The 17,946-nt window shown below is 44.0% G+C and overlaps 2 protein-coding genes across 2 annotated transcripts; one reads left to right on the top strand and one right to left on the bottom strand.

The window, feature by feature from the left end:
- The first annotated feature begins 18 nt into the window (after positions 1–18).
- LOC115135479 (actin-binding protein WASF3-like) lies at positions 19–12,308 on the top strand. Its single transcript, XM_029670201.2, has 9 exons — positions 19–320; positions 6,020–6,180; positions 6,423–6,557; positions 8,570–8,723; positions 8,930–9,059; positions 9,877–10,049; positions 10,876–11,142; positions 11,344–11,723; positions 11,900–12,308. Exons 2-9 carry the CDS (start codon positions 6,048–6,050, stop codon positions 12,055–12,057), a joined length of 1,530 nt encoding a protein of 509 aa, XP_029526061.1. The 5' UTR covers positions 19–320; positions 6,020–6,047; the 3' UTR covers positions 12,058–12,308.
- Positions 12,309–14,429: 2,121 nt separating this feature from the next.
- Positions 14,430–17,419, bottom strand: LOC115136399 (G-protein coupled receptor 12-like). Its single transcript, XM_029671982.2, has one exon. It carries the CDS (start codon positions 17,399–17,401, stop codon positions 16,409–16,411), a length of 993 nt encoding a protein of 330 aa, XP_029527842.2. The 5' UTR covers positions 17,402–17,419; the 3' UTR covers positions 14,430–16,408.
- Between the last annotated feature and the right edge of the window lie 527 nt (positions 17,420–17,946).

The raw sequence follows: 17,946 nt of genomic DNA, 5'->3' as shown, positions 1-17,946 counted from the left end.
AACACAGGGTGGTGGTCCGTATGAGCCCATGTACGCATGCGTCGTGGTTTCGCTGCTGCAGAGCGTTCGCGTTCCACGGTCGCGGAGGAAGCCGACGCTGCCAAGGAAACACACATGCAGACTTAAGGGAATCCAGATTTCAGCATCGTCGTCCATTCCCTTGACTTCGATAATTCACCGGTAGTGATGGTAGCGCGCAGTAACGCATTTGACCTATAGATCTATTCCACGCGCGATGTCTAAATAGCTGCCAAATAATACAGGCAACGAGAGGAGGTCAAATAAATCAAATAAAAAGTAAAGGGAAAGACAAACCAGCGGTAAGTAGATTTAGGTACCATTTCACCATTCTTAGATCGCTAGGATAGACATCATTATTATACATTGCACAATAAGTATTTCCAATTATATAATGTGTTTGGGGGCGGGGGGGGGGGGGGGTCTAAACAAGAAGAGAGGGGATGCGGGTGACACCGGTTCTATTTATTATAATCTTACAATATAAGAAACGCTTGCATGAGAAAGAAAAGTATGTGTTTGTGTGACAGATATTGTGCCTTGGAATTAGGGACATAGATTGACGCTCTCACCACTCGAGACACCCGTCTCCTGGCCAATTCTAATCAATATATTGCTTTTCCTCTTCACATTCACGAATATACCATTTTCAGCTGTACTTGAACAATGGTTAACTGCTGTAGCCCTATGGTCGTAACGAACACCTGTTCTGTTCCCTTTGCGTTACAAATCACATGCTTGTGCAGAAGCAGCAATGGTTGGATGTATGACGTGATCATCAGTCCAACTGCAGGAACTCACTGATGTCATTATTTTTAGTCAGTCAGATGTCTAATGAAGGATGACTACTAATTAAGTCAAATGGATATTTTTTTTTTGGGGGGGGGGGGGGCAATCTGTACCTGCACGAGGCTGCAGGTGCAGTCACATATCTGCTCATCTATTACTATGAAGTTACAAAGAAAGTAGGCTTACTGAACTAAGTTACTGTGAAACAACGTGAATACTACAGTAACGAATTGCTACAGAACATGATTCAGCCCCCCTCAAAAATGCCAACCTGCTAATTACACAGGTGCAACTGATGCACAAGTGTTACCCAAATGCACTATTTAAATAAAGCATACTGTATATCCTATGAGATGAGAAGTCCAGGTGTTCTGAGATTATCGGTCTCCTTTGTAGCTCAGTTGGTAGACCATGGTGCTTGTTAATGGCAGGTTAGTGGGTTCAAATCCTGGCACCACCCATATGTAAAATGTATGCGTGCATGACTGTATGTTGCATTGGATAAAAGTGTCTGCTAAATGGCATATGTTACAGCAGTATCACTAGTCTGAAATATCACCTCCATATTTCTTATTAAAAGAGGCACTTTTCTGCAACCAAGACCTCAAACAGTTTGTAGGAAAGAAATAGGAGGGGGGGCCTCAGAGCTTATATGGAACACATTTTGGTTGGCCTTGATAATTGACAGACAATTCTTGGTTAACTTGTTTTATTTGTCAACTCAAATGGTAGTTTGGCAATCTTGATTGATTTGGGATTACAAAGGGTAGGCCATAAAATGTGGTCTTAATTGCGGTTTACAGTTTGCGGTGACAGTTCGCATCCTGTAATTTTTTTAAGCAATGGAGGAAGCTTATGGTGTCATGACTTTGGCAGTTTTCGGCAAGTGTCATGACTTCGATGGACTCCATACAGTTCTTTGAGGATTCACTTAATTTCAGCAACAGGAGAAACCTGTCAAGTTGGGTGTTGTGCTTGTATATTTGACTCAAATGCTTGTATATTTGTGCTGATCTTTACATATTCTAATTGCTCTTACCTAGTTTGAATAGATTCAGGTCTACGATGGGAGGAATGCAGTAGATCATTGAGTTTCTACTATCTTGTTCTGAACATAGATTATGTAAAAGGGAGCCTGGAGCCAGTGTCATGCTAGCAGCACTGTGGAAGTGTTGCTATGGTTTCCACTCATGAATCAGTTTTCTTCCCATGACTGTTGAGGCTGTGGCGGCATGCTATACTGGCTCCAGTAGAGGAGACAATAATGAGAGATGAGAGAAAAGACACACAACTTGACGTTTCGGAATCAATGGTAGCATTTAGCCAGATTCTGAGAGCCACTCTTAGTTTGAATAGTGAGAAACTCCAACAAGAAAGGGGCATTGTGAGCGATGGAAAGGATGGCTAAAAATGCAGAAGAGGGTAATGGTTAGCAGATGCCAGCAACAGACTGGAGGCCAATAGATTTTTGAGGGGACAGCAGTGTTTGGGTGTGAAAGTAATCATTCATGAAGAATTAACACACAAAGGAGAACAGAAAGTTCACTCATTCATATTTGAACAATAAGCTATGTCAGTAAATAAATAAGCATTTGGAAGGTGGGGTCTCAGCGGCCTCAGCAATGGGAGCGAGTCATGTATACATGATCCAAGTGATAGTTCACCCAGATAGTAAACGTACAGTTGAAGTCAGAAGTTTACTTTCACTTAGGTTGGAGTCATTAAAACTCGTTTTTCAACCACTCCACAAATTTCTTGTTAACACACTATAGTTTTGTCAAGTCGGTTAGGACATCTACTTTGTGCATGACATGCCTCTTTGCTTGACATCATGGGAAAATCAAAGGAAATCAGCCAAGACCCCATAATAGATTTTTTTTACCTCCACAAGTCTGGTTCACCCTTGGGGGCAATTTCCAAACGCCTGAAGGTACCACATTAATCCGTACAAACAATAGTATGCAAGTATAAACACCATGGAACCATGCAGCCGTCATACCGCTCAGGAAGGAGACGCGTTTTGTCTCCTAGAGATGAACGTACTTTGGTGCGAAAAGTGCAAATCAATCCCAGAACAACAGCAAATGACCTTGTGAAGATTCTGGAGGAAATAGGTACAAAAGTATCTATATCCTCAGTAAAACGAGTTCTATATCGACATAACCTGAAAGGCCGCTCAGCAAGGAAGAAGCCACTGCTCCAAAACCGCCATAAAAAAGCCAGACTACGGTTTGCAACTGCACATGGGGACATAGATCGTACTTTTTGGAGTAATGTCCTCTGGTCTGATGAAACAAAAATGAAACTGTTTGGCCATAATGACCATCATTATGTTTGGAGGAAAAAGGGGGCGGCTTGCAAACTGAAGAACACCATCCCAACCATGAAGCATGGGGGTGGCTGCATCATGTTGTGGGGGTGCTTTGCTGCAGGAGGGACTGGTGCACTTCACGAAATAGATGGCATCATGAGGAAGCAAAATTATGTGGATATATTGAAGCAAAATCTCAAGACATCAGTCAGGAAGTTAAAACTTGGTCATAAGTGGGTCTTCCAAATGGACAATGACCCCAAGCATACTTCCAAAGTTGTAGCAAAATGGCAACAAAGTCAAGGTATTGGAGTGGCCATCACAAAGCCCTGAACACAATCCTATAGAAAATTTGTGGGCAGAACTGAAAAAGCGCATGCGAGCAAGGAGGCCTACAAACCTGACTCAGTTACACCAGCTCTGTCAGGAGGAATGGGCTGAAATTCACCCAACTTATTGTGGGAAGCTTGTGGAAGGCTACCCAAAATGTTTGACCCAAGTTAAACATTTTAAAGGCATTACTACCAAATACTAATTGAGTGTATGTAAACGTCTGACCCACTGGGAATGTGATGAAAGAAATAAAAGCTGAAATAAATTATTCTCTCTACTATTATTCTGACATTTCACATTCTTAAAATAAAGTGGTGATCCTAACTGACCTAAAACAGCACATTTTTACCCGGATGAAATGTCAGGAATTGTGAAAAACTGAGTTTAAGTGTACTTGGCTAAGGTGTATGTAAACCTCCGACTTCAACCGTACATATATACATAACCAAGGAGCTGCAGAGCAGACATGCTAAAAGGCCATACTCCCATCCTCCAGAGAGTATCATGAACCCGTCTATCTTTGATAGTCTCCGTGCATGAGGTTGCATTTCCCTGCTAGAGGTTCCCCTTGAGGTTGTTTACGCATGTTTAGCTATTTTACCATGCCAATTTATTGCAATTTTTGACAGCTGCAAAAAGGACTCTGTAGCCTTGGGGAACATCTCGGCCTATTTATTTGAAATAGGAGACATATAATTAAAGCCTGACATTCCAAGATGATATGCTGATGTAGGAAAACTAATAATGTTCTTTGTCTTTCTGGTTCTACATATGTTTTGTGTATTCTGTCCTTTTTCATTTTGCCTGGTCCAATGCTTCTATTTGCAGTGTACTACAGTATGTGTATGATTGCTTTGTTCTATTTCTCTCAAATGTACTTCTTCTCATCACATTGCAATGGGCAACAGAGCATAAGGGAAGGTCCTTGGAGGTTGCCATGGTGATGGCCCCAGACTGTAGCTCTGATATAGTAGAGCCCCTTGCTGTTTGCATGCACACTACTCACAACCCCCCCCCCCCCCCCCCCACACACACACACCCAATGCAATACACTTTGTTGTACACGATCACAGAATAGACAAGATTTTGAAGCCCATAATTAGTCATCCATTGACATGAACAGAATAGCCTTCATTCGATAAGGTACATTAGTACTATCTCACGAGCAAAATTTGTAAGCTTACTGTAGGTAAGTCTGTTTTTAGACTTGATATGCCCAAATGCCAAATGAAGATGAAAGCCCATTCTCATTGGATCCAAGCTCTTTGTCATTGGATATGCTTATTGGGTTATTTTTGTTCTGCTATTTTTTAAATATTTTTGCTTGAAAGAGACACGACATGTAAAGGCCTATAAATATAGTGATTGAGAGAGATAGGAGGTAGAACACTTGTGAAAGAGGGACGTAAGCAAGAGGAAGAGAGGTCTCCTCCATTGTCTCCACTATAGGGACATGCTGAGCAGTAGGCAGGTGAATGCCAGGCAGGTGTGTAAATGAATGCCAGGCGGTTGTGTAAATGAATGCCAGGCGGTTGTGTAAATGAATGCCAGGCGGTTGTGTAAATGAATACCAGGCGGTTGTGTAAATGAATGCCAGGTGGTTGTGTAAAGGCATGCCAGGCGGTTGTGTAAAGGCATGCCAGGCGGTTGTGTAAATGAATGCCAGGCGGTTGTGTAAATGAATACCAGGCGGTTGTGTAAATGAATGCCAGGCGGTTGTGTAAATGAATGCCAGGTGGTTGTGTAAAGGCATGCCAGGCGGTTGTGTAAAGGCATGCCAGGTGGTTGTGTAAAGGCATGCCAGGCGGTTGTGTAAAGGCATGCCAGGCGGTTGTGTAAAGGCATGCCAGCCTGCATTAGGGCTGTGTGGGGAGAGATTCAGGCTAGATGGCCACTACCCATTAGCCTGATGGGCTGAGCACAGAGTTCGTACCCACACACACACACACACACACACACACACACACACACATACACACACACACACACACACACACACACACACACACACACACACACTCACTGTCACACACACTCATTGTCAAACACACACTATCCATGATGCAATAGGCCATGATACTGTCCTAATATTTCATTGGTTCTTTAGTCTGTGCCCCCCGACCTTTGAATCCTAATTTCCAGGCTTCCTTTGATTGCCCTTGCCTTCCTTTCAAACATAGTAAGTACTACTATAATCACAGTGTCATACTAATGAAGTTATGACCTTTCATAAATGCTTACTCTCAACCTCTTTTCTTTGACAATACTAGGTCTTTTGTCCGGCACACCTTTCATTATTAGTCCATATGATTGCTGTACCATTGCTGTAGATGTTGTGATTTCCCTCTGTTGGTTAATTACATGGGTTCTCTCCGTTCTCTCTCCTCCACCTATTGACTCTTTCTTTATTCAGTGCCCCTGATTGAGGTGTCACACAACATGGCGTTCAATATAGACTGCTCCACTGAACACTGAGTTCTATTGTTCTATAGCCGCAATGAATGTGCTAATTGGAGTGGTTTTTTTTGTGTGTGTTTTTTTAACCCTTTCCTCCCTGGCTCTCTGTAGGTGAGTGTGTGTGTAGGGCGCCGCCGCCATGCCGCTGGTGAAGAGATGCATCGAGCCCAGGCACCTGTGCCGTGGAGCCGTGCCGGATGGGGTCACCAGCGAGCTGGAGTGTGTCACTAACAGCACCCTGGCAGCCATCATCAAACAGTTGGGGGGCCTGAGTAAGTCTACACACCTGACTGACTGTCTGTCTGCTGACTGACTGACTGTCTGTCTGCTGACTGACTGACACCGACTGACTGAATGCTGAATGGAAATGAACTCTTAACCAAACTATTTCAGGCAGTATTTTTTATTTTCTTCAAACATGTAATGTATGGTTTATTTTAAAGGTACATTCTCATAGCCCTACTCTGACCCTGACCTCTGTTAATGCATGTTGTGTGTGTTTTTGTGAACGCAGGTCGACATGCAGAGGACATCTTCGGGGAGCTGTTCAACGAGGCCAACAGCTTCTACATGAGAATGAACAGCCTCCAGGAGAGAGTGGACCTGCTGGCTGTCAAAGTCACCCAGCTGGACTCCACTGTGGAGGAGGGTAGGTGGAGGCGGCGCGTGACAGGGGTTATGAGGGGCGGCAGAATCTGCTGAGGAAAGGGGAGTGGTCACATAATACTGTACATGCTATAGCATGATGATACTCAGTCAAAGTTGCAGCCCAGCATATGGTATGAGAGCGTGAATAAGCATCGAATTAAGCGCACCGTGCTAATTAGCGAAGTAAAACATGCCGTTGCATAATGCAAAGGGCTTCACCAGGGCTTCGTGCCCCACAGCTGAGCCACAGACTCACTGCTGCTGCAATCACCAATACATTGATTTCCATTATACAGCCTGGGATATGTTGAATACTGTATACAGTGCAGTCGGAAAGTATTCAGACCCCTTGACCTTTTCCACATTCTGTTATGTTACAGCCTTATTCCAAAATTGATTAAATTGTATTTTTTTCATACACACACCATCCCATATTGAAAAAACAAACGCTGTCTTTTTTAAAATTTTTGCACTGAAATATCACATTTACATAAGTACTTCAGTACTTACTGAGTAAAGACTCAGTACTTTGTTGAAGCACCTTTGGTAGTGATTACAGAATCGAGTCTTGAGTATGATGCTACAAGCTTGGCTCACCTGTATTTGGGGAGTTTCTCACATTCAACTCTGCAGATCCTCTCAAGCTTTGTCAGGTTGAATGGGGAGCGTCGCTGCACAGTTATTTTCAGGTCTCTCCAGAGATGTTCGATCGGATTCCAGCTGGGCCACCAAGGACATTCTTGTGTTGTCTTGGCTGTGTGCTGAGGGTCGTTGTCCTGTTGGAAGGACAACCTGAGTGCTCCAGGTTTTCTCTGTTCATATTTCCCTCGATCCTGACAGGTCTCCCAGTCACTGTTGCTGAAAAACATCCCCAGAGCATGATGCTGCCACCACCATGCTTCACCGAATGGATGGTGCCAGGTTTCCTCCAGACGTGACACTTGGCATTCAGGCCAAAGAGTTCAATCTTGGTTTTATCAGACCAGAGAATTTTGTTTCTCATGGTCTGAGAGTCCTTTAGGTGCCTTTTGGCAAACTCCAAGCAGGCTGTCATGTGCCTTTTACTGAGGAGTGGCTTCCGTCTGGCCACTCTACCATAAAGGCCTGATTGGTGGAGTGCTGCAGAGATGGTTGTTCTTCTGGAAGGTTCTCCCATCTCCACAGGGGAACTCTGAAGCTCTGTCAGAGTGACCATAGGGTCCTTGGTCCCCCGATTGCTCAGTTTGGCCGGACAGCCAGTTATAGGAAGAGTCTTGGTGGTTCCAAACTTCTTCCATTTAAGCATGATGGAGGCCACTGTGTTCTTGAGGACTTCAATGCTGCAGAAATGTTTTGGTACCCTTCCCCAGATCTCTGCCTCGACACAATCCTGTCTCAGAGCTCTATGGACAATTCCTTCAACCTCATGGCTTGTTTTTTGCTCTGACATGCACTGTCAATTGTGGTACCTTATATAGACAGGTGTGTGCCTTTCCAAATCATGTCCAATCAATTGAATTTATCACAGGTGGACTCCAACGAAGTTGTAGAAACATCTCAAGGATGATCAATTGAAACAGGATGCACCTGAAGCTCAATTTCGAGTGTCATAGCAAAGTGTCTGAATAGTTATGTAAATCAGGGATTTCTAAAAACCTGGTTTCCCTTTGTCATTATGGGGTATTGTGTGTAGATTGACGAGAGCATTTTTTTTTTATTCATCCATTTCAGAATAAGTCTCTAACGTAACAAAATGTGGAAAAAGTCAAGGGGTCTGATTACTTTCCGAATGCACTGTATGTATCCCATTTAGCATCTCTGCTTACCTTAATCATGATTCATGAGCCTCTGTTTGCGGTCCTATTGAACTGTGTTGAAGCATTGATCCACCACTAATGAATGTGGTTGGTTTTCATGTTATTGAACTTCTAAACGTCCTCATGCAAACTGGGTTCCCGTGGCCATTCATAGCTGATAATGAGTCAGTGTTCGAGGGTTCATTCATTGTGTTCGTTCTTGGCATTCTGGTCCCAGTTTCGCTGCAGGACATCAACATGCGGAAGGCTTTCAAGAGCTCCACCATCCAGGACCAGCAGGTGGTGTCCAGGAACTCCATCCTCAACCCCGTCATGGAGATGTACCATCGCTGTGACAAACCTCCACCCCTCAACATCCTCAGCCCCTACAGGTCAACCCTCATCCAAACACATAACAACTTACTGAACCCCACTTTAGTCTTTGCGTTTTTCCTTGGGTACAGGATACAGAATTAAGCATTGGGGATGTGCAAATGATGTGCATTACAACATAGTTATATAATATATCATATATAAAGTGTAGGTGTCAATTGCATTGCCGAAGCACAGTCTCAGGTCAGGATGTGTTGTCATACAGGGATGACAAAAAGGATGGCCTGAAGTTCTACACAGACCCATCCTACTTCTTTAACCTGTGGAAGGAGAAGATGATCCAAGCAACAGAAAACAAGCGGAAGGAGAAGAGGAAGCAGAAGGCGGGTGACAAGGTGTGTGACTTTGTTTGTGTGTCTTATGTGCGTCGATGATGAATCATTATTCTCACACGTCGCTACATTCCGCTGCAAGCTCTTTGCTGGCTCTTGGTATTTTTTGGGGGGGTATTTTATTAGGACACTCTTCCTGGGGGTCCGCACCGAACATGAAACATGACATAATTACATAACATTAATAGACGAGAACAGCTCTCTCTTATCCTCTATACTCTCATGACTGTTGGCTGTTTCCCCCCCCCTCTCAGACCCGCTCTCCTTCCCTCCGCCATTGAACATCAGGCCCGTCAGGATTAGCTCGTTGCTCCTTTTAGACTGTCTGCGCACAAGCGTCCTAAGCCTGGGGATGTGGACGTGTGTTTAGACCGAGATAGAGGACAGGAAGGAAAGGAAAGAGAGAGAGAGAGGGAGCGAGGGCTTAAGGGGCGAGGGAGGGAGCAAGAGAAAAGACAGCGACATGGTTAGTAAATAGCCTTGTCATATGTGTTTAGCAAGATGAGACACCTCTTACAAACACTACTAAGCTGTATAGCTAAAATTGACTTAATTAGAGGAGGCGTGCTCATTTATTTACTAAGAACTAAGACTAAGAAGGTCCACCACTAGTGTAAGGAACCGTAGCGGAATTGAAATGTATTTTATACATAATAAATGAGCATTTACATGTCCTGTTTATGGTTTATGTTTGTCCCATAATGATGATAGTCGATGGTAGTTTTTTCCCATATGTAGGGTTTATACCGCATAAGGGAATCCTCTGGCGCAGTCCATATCCCTGTATTTCGGCTGTAGTCACCGTCCTTGTCATTTTCAGGAGCAGAAACAGGTGGAGGACCCCAGCCGGGAGGTGAAGAAGGTGAGGAAGGCCCGGAACCGCCGTCAGGAGTGGAACATGATGGCCTACGACAAGGAGTTCCGTCCAGACACCCGCCTCACGCCTTCACCCTACCATGGCATGTCCTCTGAGGGATCCCTCTCTCCAGACAGGTCAGTAGGGATGCACTGAATCAATCAATCAAGGAACAATTATTATATATTACTGTATATATTATTATAGATATTATGTGAAATATGGGGAAATGCTCATCACAAAATGTAAATGTACAAAATCTGCTTTCTGCTGCCATCTACCTAAATGTTCGAACGCCTCCATGTTCCTTAGAGGGATACTGCGAGATTTAGAGATGTAGGTATAGAGATGTATAGAGAGCTCAACGTTGTATGTTTCTCAATGGCGCTGCCCGTCCGCTCACAGACGCCATAATGGAACAGAGACAACGTTGTGACCTCTATACATCTCTATGCGACAGCTGGTCAGAGTGAGGATGTGAATAGAATCTTGTTTCTTATGATTATCAGTTAAATAAGCACATTTAGAAAATATTGATTACTATGTATAGCTTTGTAAGACTTTAAATGACCAACCACCAAGCTTTGGAGTATTTAGAAGATCTGTTTCCTTGCTTTTGAGAGGAGCTGGCTACTGTACCAGCAGACTTTCAGCAATTGCGCTAAGCTAACAATATGCTAACTTTAATAAAACTGCACGCAGAGACATAAAAATGGTATCATGAGTTATTCTGACTCCGGGTAAGTAGAAAAATCACCTAAATCTTGATATATCCCTTCAACATGTAGTATTCTACATTGTACTCACAGTATAATGTTTGACTACCAAGTTACTAGGGTTTTCTTAGATGGCAAATAAAGAAACGTGGATGTCCATTGACATGAGACTATGTGTACACTGAACGTCTTGGAAGATATCCCTTTTGCTCCTCATCAACCTCTGTCTGTGGATGAAATGTTCCAGGTCTGGTATGTCTGATGAACAGTCCTACCCTGCCAGCCCTAACCACCCACCCCAGGAGGGAGTTGTGCTGGGTCCTGATGGGAAGGAGCACCTAACAGGCCCCAACCAGACCCAGTCCCTGGACCGGGCCTACCGCCCCCCTGCTGCTGCTACCACTGCAGCTCAAGGCCGCCAGCATTCCCTGGGCCGCATGCAGCCCCACCACGGACCCACACCTGCAGACCCATCCCTGAACGGACCCCGGCCCGCAGCTTCCAAAGAGGCCAGGTGTGTTAGCCAGCTACCCCTCTTGTCCCGCCTTCTGTGCGCATTTTTGCTATTTTATCTAAGCTGAATTCAAGTCTGAAAGCCTTTTCTATCTACAGTAAATGTCACAGGTATTTATCTCATCCAACATGAATGATGTAGTGCTGGAATGGTGAGAAAGACTATGTCTGACTTGGTTGGTTTCCTGTCATTGGTCCACAGCGGTCACCAGATGCCAGAGCACTTTATCCCTCCGGCCCCGCCCCCACCTCCTCCCCTCATCCCCTCAGCCCAGACGGCCTTTGACAGCAAAACAGGGCCTCCCACCCTGGCCCCTGGCACAGTGGCCACCCTGTCCCGCCCCTACAGCCCCTCACCCCCTCCGCCCCCACCCGCTGGCTATGTCCCCTCTCCATCTCACCCTGTCACTGGAGGACCTCCTGTTGCCCCTCCTCCACCCCCACCTGGTGGCCCCCCAACATTCGCTCCCTCTCCAGCCCATGCCATACACCCCTCTGGGGGAACACTGCCAAGGAAGGGCAAGGTGCTAGGCATCCCGATAAGTGACGCACGCAGCGACCTGCTGTCAGCCATCCGCAGAGGTGAGACCCTCTGGTTCTAGGTGGAACGGCCAGGATTACACTACATGATCTGTCTGCATTACTGTACATGGAAAGCTACTATTCTAGTAACATATTTACTGTATGAGAAATGTATTTTGACAGTTTGTAGTACGTATCATCTGTACAGTAGATGACCGTTGTGTTGTGTTCCTTAGGCATCCAGTTGAGGAAGGTGCAGGAGCAGCGTGAGCAGGAAGCCAAGAAGGAGCCAGTGGGGAACGACGTGGCCACCATCCTGTCCCGACGCATCGCAGTGGAGTACAGCGAATCAGATGAGGACTCGGAGCCTGAGGAGAACGAGTGGTCAGACTGAGACGGAGCAGAGGGCTTAGGCTTACTTTACTTACCTACAGAGTGCTGCTATTCCAATAACAGGAAACACACACACACACACACACACACAGTCATCGCACACTACGTCTCGATAGACCTCTTGTTAGAGGAAGTAGATGAGAAAGTAGATGAGGAGACGCTTACACAGTATGACAGTATCCATTATCTAGTCAGATATGGGCTGGGAGGAAACCACAGTGGATCTGGAGCTGGGGGGGTGGGGGGGGGGGGGGGTCTGTTGAAAGCAGGCACAGCAAGCTTATACTTATATATATAATATGATATAGTATAATATATTACTTATGGTCCAGTATAAAAGTGTTTATTTCATGAGTCCTGATATTGTAGTTTGAATATTATTTGTGGTTTCAGTTGCATTTAGATTTTCAATGCATCTCCTCCACCTGTAAATGAGCCACACCAACACCACAGATGTTGTTTTCTAGGTGAAGATGCTATGGCATTCTTTCAACTCATCTAACTTGATGCACTTAAATATTTGTTCATTGAAAAGTATTATTTAGAGTCATCTTCTATTCTGGCTGTGCTGTTTGTGATAACTGTGCATATGAAGATGATGTCACATCAAGTGTTAAATCAGGTGGGTGGATACTTTTGGACATATGATGCTGTAGCCGTAACCGTATTGTCAACACAGCTTTTTGTTATCTGATGGATGTCCCTTTAAATTTGTCACTTTGTTCAATTGTTTACAGTGTTGTGGTTGAGTATTGATACCCTATCTGGCAGTGTTTAACATCAGTTGTCGTTTTTGGTTTACATAATTTGCTAAAGATTTGCTGGTTGACTAATGACCACTGTGTAAGACAGACCCTAACATGGAAATTATTTTGGGGTTTATATTCTCTATGGTACTTTGTGCGTGCGTGCGTGGTGTGCGTGCGTGCGTGGTGTGCGTGTCAGTGAAAGGGAATATCTCAATGCCTTGCCGTTTCCTTCTTTTCTGTCTCACTTCTTTTATGTTGAAGGCCTGGAGAGATAGTATCTGATTGCTGGTGGGCTTGTCGTCCATTTTGACTAACGTTCTACTGGAAGAGATGCGAGAGGGTTCATAGCAGTGTTTCGAACATACTGACCCTGTGTTCTATTAAGTCATGTGTTTGTACAACTACTGTGTTTTACAATTCATTGTTGTATAGATTTTTTTTTGTAACACTGCTTGTAAAAATGAATTTGGGTATCTAGATATGAAATGACTATCACACTGATCGAACCTGGAAATAATAAGGGCATGTGTGAGGGGGTAATAAAATGAAATAAGTGTTACGAGGCCTTACTTTTGTATTGGATCCTCTTGTGGCTGTTTTTTTGCAAATCGCTGGTCTATTCCATTGACATAACTTCCCTATTGTACCGTATCACTCGAATGTGAACAACCAATTTATGCACTAGTTCTGAGAGACATTTGTATGTCGTTATTTTTTGCATGTACAGTGTGACCACCACCCACCACGTCAGGCCATCTGGCCATCTGCGACGGCAGGAAGGGCATAGGGACAAATGAACTCATAAGATCCACAACATGGGAGGGGACAGCTCATTCAGAGCCCAGGGAGAACACAGTATTTCTTGCCCAGCTGTATAGCCACACCCTAAGGATGGTATTTTAAGTACAGGTAAATCCCCACTAGATGTGGTACTGTACAAATAGAATTATAAGGACCTTGTGAGTATGAATATCTCATGTTTCGCACAATTACACGAATCCATAGAGAGCTCTGTTTTGTATGTTTTGGGGGTGTAGTTCTTTCCAAAATTCCAGAACCTTCCAGTGGTACAGTGTTTTGGAATTAACTCTCTGTGTCTCTTTCTGAGTTCAGTGGAGTTTTTCCACACCAGACAGATACGGATAGCTGTTGTTGGATCCTGTTTGTCTTCAAAGGCAGTGGCGTCACACACGGCAGCGGTCACTGTGCCTCCATCTGTCCCAGAGTGCATCAAGCCAGGAGCCAACTGAGTGACCCAAAACAGACGAGCGGTTAACAAACATTTATTGACCTTTCCCCACAGACACCTAGTTGGATATCTCGGTGCTACAGATTTGGTTGATTGCCTTTGTTACGAAAACCTCAACTAAAACCCTGTCTTGGTGACAATATGGTGAAGTGTTTTGAACAGAAGTCACCAATGCAACACAACGAGTAGTCCAGGATCTTGAGGAAGCAAACAAATTTGACAGTAGTGTTGCAATCGTTTGGCATCGTTTATGACAACAATCATTCCTTGAATACATTGAACGGGACACATTGAAGTTGTTTCCTAAAGACAAAATGAATCATTTATGATTTAAAAAACAACAACTAGATTAACAAACTACATACATTTTTTTCAATAAATATATAAAAATATAGCTTTATACCAATACGATAAGACCTTATGGGTTTCTAAACCCTGTGAGAATACTAAATAGCTGAATCAATCATGCTGACTGTGGTGGATGAGCGACAGTGAATCATCTGAATCGGACACAAGCATTCCATACAGTACTTCCACAAGCAGAGCTTGTCGGCACACACAAGATCGTCTTCAATTCAATAGTGATGACACTGGTTGCAGAGTTCCCACCAATGTTGACTGGAATCATAGGGGCTTCCAATGATTGTGGGTTGCTTATAGCAGCTCTTTGGCTGCACAACCAGAGAATAGGCAGTAGATAAGCCTACATACTGTAAGGGGTCTCCACACACATCTCAAACAACAGACGTTGCATTATCATTCAAGCGCTGTACACCACACATTATTGACGTCATAGAGCTGCTCATACTGTACCATACAGTCATAAACTGGCAAATGGCTATTTGTTAAGTATATTGATCCCTTTCTATTGAGAACCAACATATACATGTCATTCAGTTTATCACTTTACACAAGTTATACATTATTGCCAGTGAGACATAGTAAGGCAAAACAATTAAGACATTCTGTAGAAAATTGGTGTTTACCGACTATTGGAACGAGTGACATAACAGAGAACAAAACTGTACCATTTGCATAATTTAGATGCACTGCACCTATTATGTACAACTACCCTACAGACAAATCTAGGTGTGACAAATATTGATTCGCTGTGGAAACATGAGCAATGTTATAACCAATAAAGCAATATATTATGACTTCTGTCCGCAATCAGATGTCGATATGTTAGGTCTACCGAGGATGTGTAGGCTATGGGCGTACAGATATTGCACGTGGACAATTGTAATTATAAGCAAGTAGTGTTGTGCGCGTGGCGAATCTAAGGAGTTTACCACTTTAAACATTTAGAGTGCCCTGTCATACTGGGAATATATGATACGGTCTGGGCGCGTTCATTTGGAAAACTTTGGCTGACACTATGTTGCTGTTTTTGTCTTGAATTCAATATGCACACAAGTGAGGCTTATTCTCTGCTGCTGTATTATTTATGGACAATGACGCCACAGAGCTCGCATAACCAGGCATACGCGTGCGTTATTGAGTGGGTGATAGCTCACGTTTCACTGTCCATGGTGCTGAAAAGGCCGGCGCTGAATTGAGCTGTCCACTCATTCCAGCCTTTCTCCTTCGCAATAAAACGTTAATCACAAAATCAGCTCAATTTGACTTGCCCCAACATTTAACAGACTGAGGGGACAGTTTCAGCATAGTTTTGAGGGTGCAGAGGCGCAGCAAGTCAGTATCCTACCACGTTTCAGCGTCATTCGGAAGAACATTCAACAAACCTTTGATAAAAAACATTATTCCCAATGAATTGAATCAGTACGGGGACATTAGAAGTAGTTTGTTTCCTTCCACCTGTTGTACTGACACAGAACAGGTATTTGCCTATTGAGTCAGGGCGCTAGGCTACTCTGAATGCTTTATGAGCAACACGGAGCCACTGCACAATACATGTCCCAATGGGCGCACACTAGTTGAATCAACGTTGAACCAACGTGGAATAAAATGGACTTGAGTTGAATTGACGTCTGTGCCCAGTGGGGTGCACTTATAAACGCATCTATTATATATAATAAAAACGGGGTGTAACATGAGACCTTTACTATACAGTGAAGGCTACTACCTCCACATTAAAGGTGCAAGTAGCTCTGGCACAATACACTTTTAGAGAGATTGAACGACTTTGTTTCGAGAAGAGAAGGGCCTTATCCCAATGCTATCACCAGTAAAAAATGCAACAAGAGGACAGTTATTCAATACAAATAAAATGCACACAACAACAACAACAACAACAACAACAACAAAAAACACTTACAAAGCTTTTCGGCATAGTCAGTAAGATTGCGATGTGCTTGTAACTACTCGATAGGCTATGACGTTCACACGTTTGCCTAGACATCACTTGGTGTCCTTGGTCGCAGAGAAAAGTTGGAAGACACACATCCACAACAACAAGCGATTCTCATAGATTTCTGCATGTCGGGATTTCTGAAAGCATAAATGATGGGGTTTATCATAGAGTGACAAATGGCCGGCAGAGCGGTGACGTAGGTATAGACAGGGGGATATCCGATGTCAGCCACCAGAGAGTACATGGCGAAAGGGATCCAGCACAATGCAAAGGTGCCAAGGATAATGGAGAGGGTGGATACCCCTTTAGTGGTGGTGGAGGAGGAGTGGGAGGTAGTCATGAACTTCTGCTGCACGGCGATTTGCTGCGCGTGCCGAAAAGCAATCTTGCAAATCTGCAGGTATAGTTGCAAAATAAGTGCAAACACAAAAAGAAAAGTCACCGCCAGTGCAGCGGCGTGATTTTTATCAATGGGGGCGCAAATGCTGCAAGTCGTCTCATCCTCAAGGCAGTTCCATCCCATGATCGGTAGCGCACCAAGAGTGATGCTAGTCACCCAAATGAGCACCAGTGTGACGATGGTAAAAATCACCGTTCGTTCCGTGTGGTAAGTCAGTGCGTTGTAAAGGGAGAGGTATCTATCCACCGTGATTGCCAGGATATTGAGAACGGAGGCCGAAAAAGCAGTGATGAGCAGTCCAGCTGATAGCAGAGTCACGAATCCCGTATCAAAAATGTAGGTGATGGTGAAATTCACTATCAAACCAAGCCCGGCCAATAGGTCCGCAAAAGCCAAGCTCCCTATCAACACAAACATGGGCGCTTTCAGGGTGGGCGTGTAAATAATTAAGGCAAGGACAATTGCATTTTCGCAGGACATTAGGGTTCCCGTGACACACAGGACTATATCCCAGGGGTTGACGCTTATGACCACCGGTTCCATCTCGAACTGGAATGATGGAGGTGGTGTGGATTTCCCTCCTTCTTGAACATCCCAGGTTGAGGAAGAGGTGTTTTTGAATTGGTTACTCATTGCTGCGGCAGAGAGTGAATCATCACTGAGAAAGACAGAGAAGGGGAGGGGGCGCGAGGTAGAGACAATTTCAGAATGATCACCGGAGGAAATGTACAGTGTAAAGGCATTTGCGTTCAAGAGTGTATCTTACGTATTTCCAAATAAAACATGTGACTCATTAGACTGCCGCACGCCAAATTGCGAAGTGGCTAAAACGCCACATTTTACTACTTATGATTCCCTCCGTTGACTCAACATTTAGAGCAAAGAGTTCAATTGAAACGAGAGCCCCTCTGTAGGGAGTATTCACATCACACATGGGCTGTTTAAGCAGGACTTGAATGAAAGGATAAACATGGAAATGAATGGGTTGTCTTTGATCTAATTTGAGATCTATGTCATTTCGATTAGTAATAGGATGCCCCAAAAAATTGTTGTTTCACTTTGGGCTTGTCGTCAATATTATTAATCCACACATGTAGGCTATTGTACCCTCACGCCTGATTATATTGGCCTTCTAAGGTAAAACAAAAACAAACAAAAAACATATGATGACATTTCTG

Source organism: Oncorhynchus nerka, linkage group LG10 (assembly GCF_034236695.1).
Source record: "Oncorhynchus nerka isolate Pitt River linkage group LG10, Oner_Uvic_2.0, whole genome shotgun sequence".
In the NCBI taxonomy this organism is placed as follows: Eukaryota; Metazoa; Chordata; class Actinopteri; order Salmoniformes; family Salmonidae; genus Oncorhynchus; species Oncorhynchus nerka.
The sequence above is the reverse complement of the archived record's forward strand: the minus strand, read 5'-3'. Positions and strand labels throughout refer to the sequence as shown.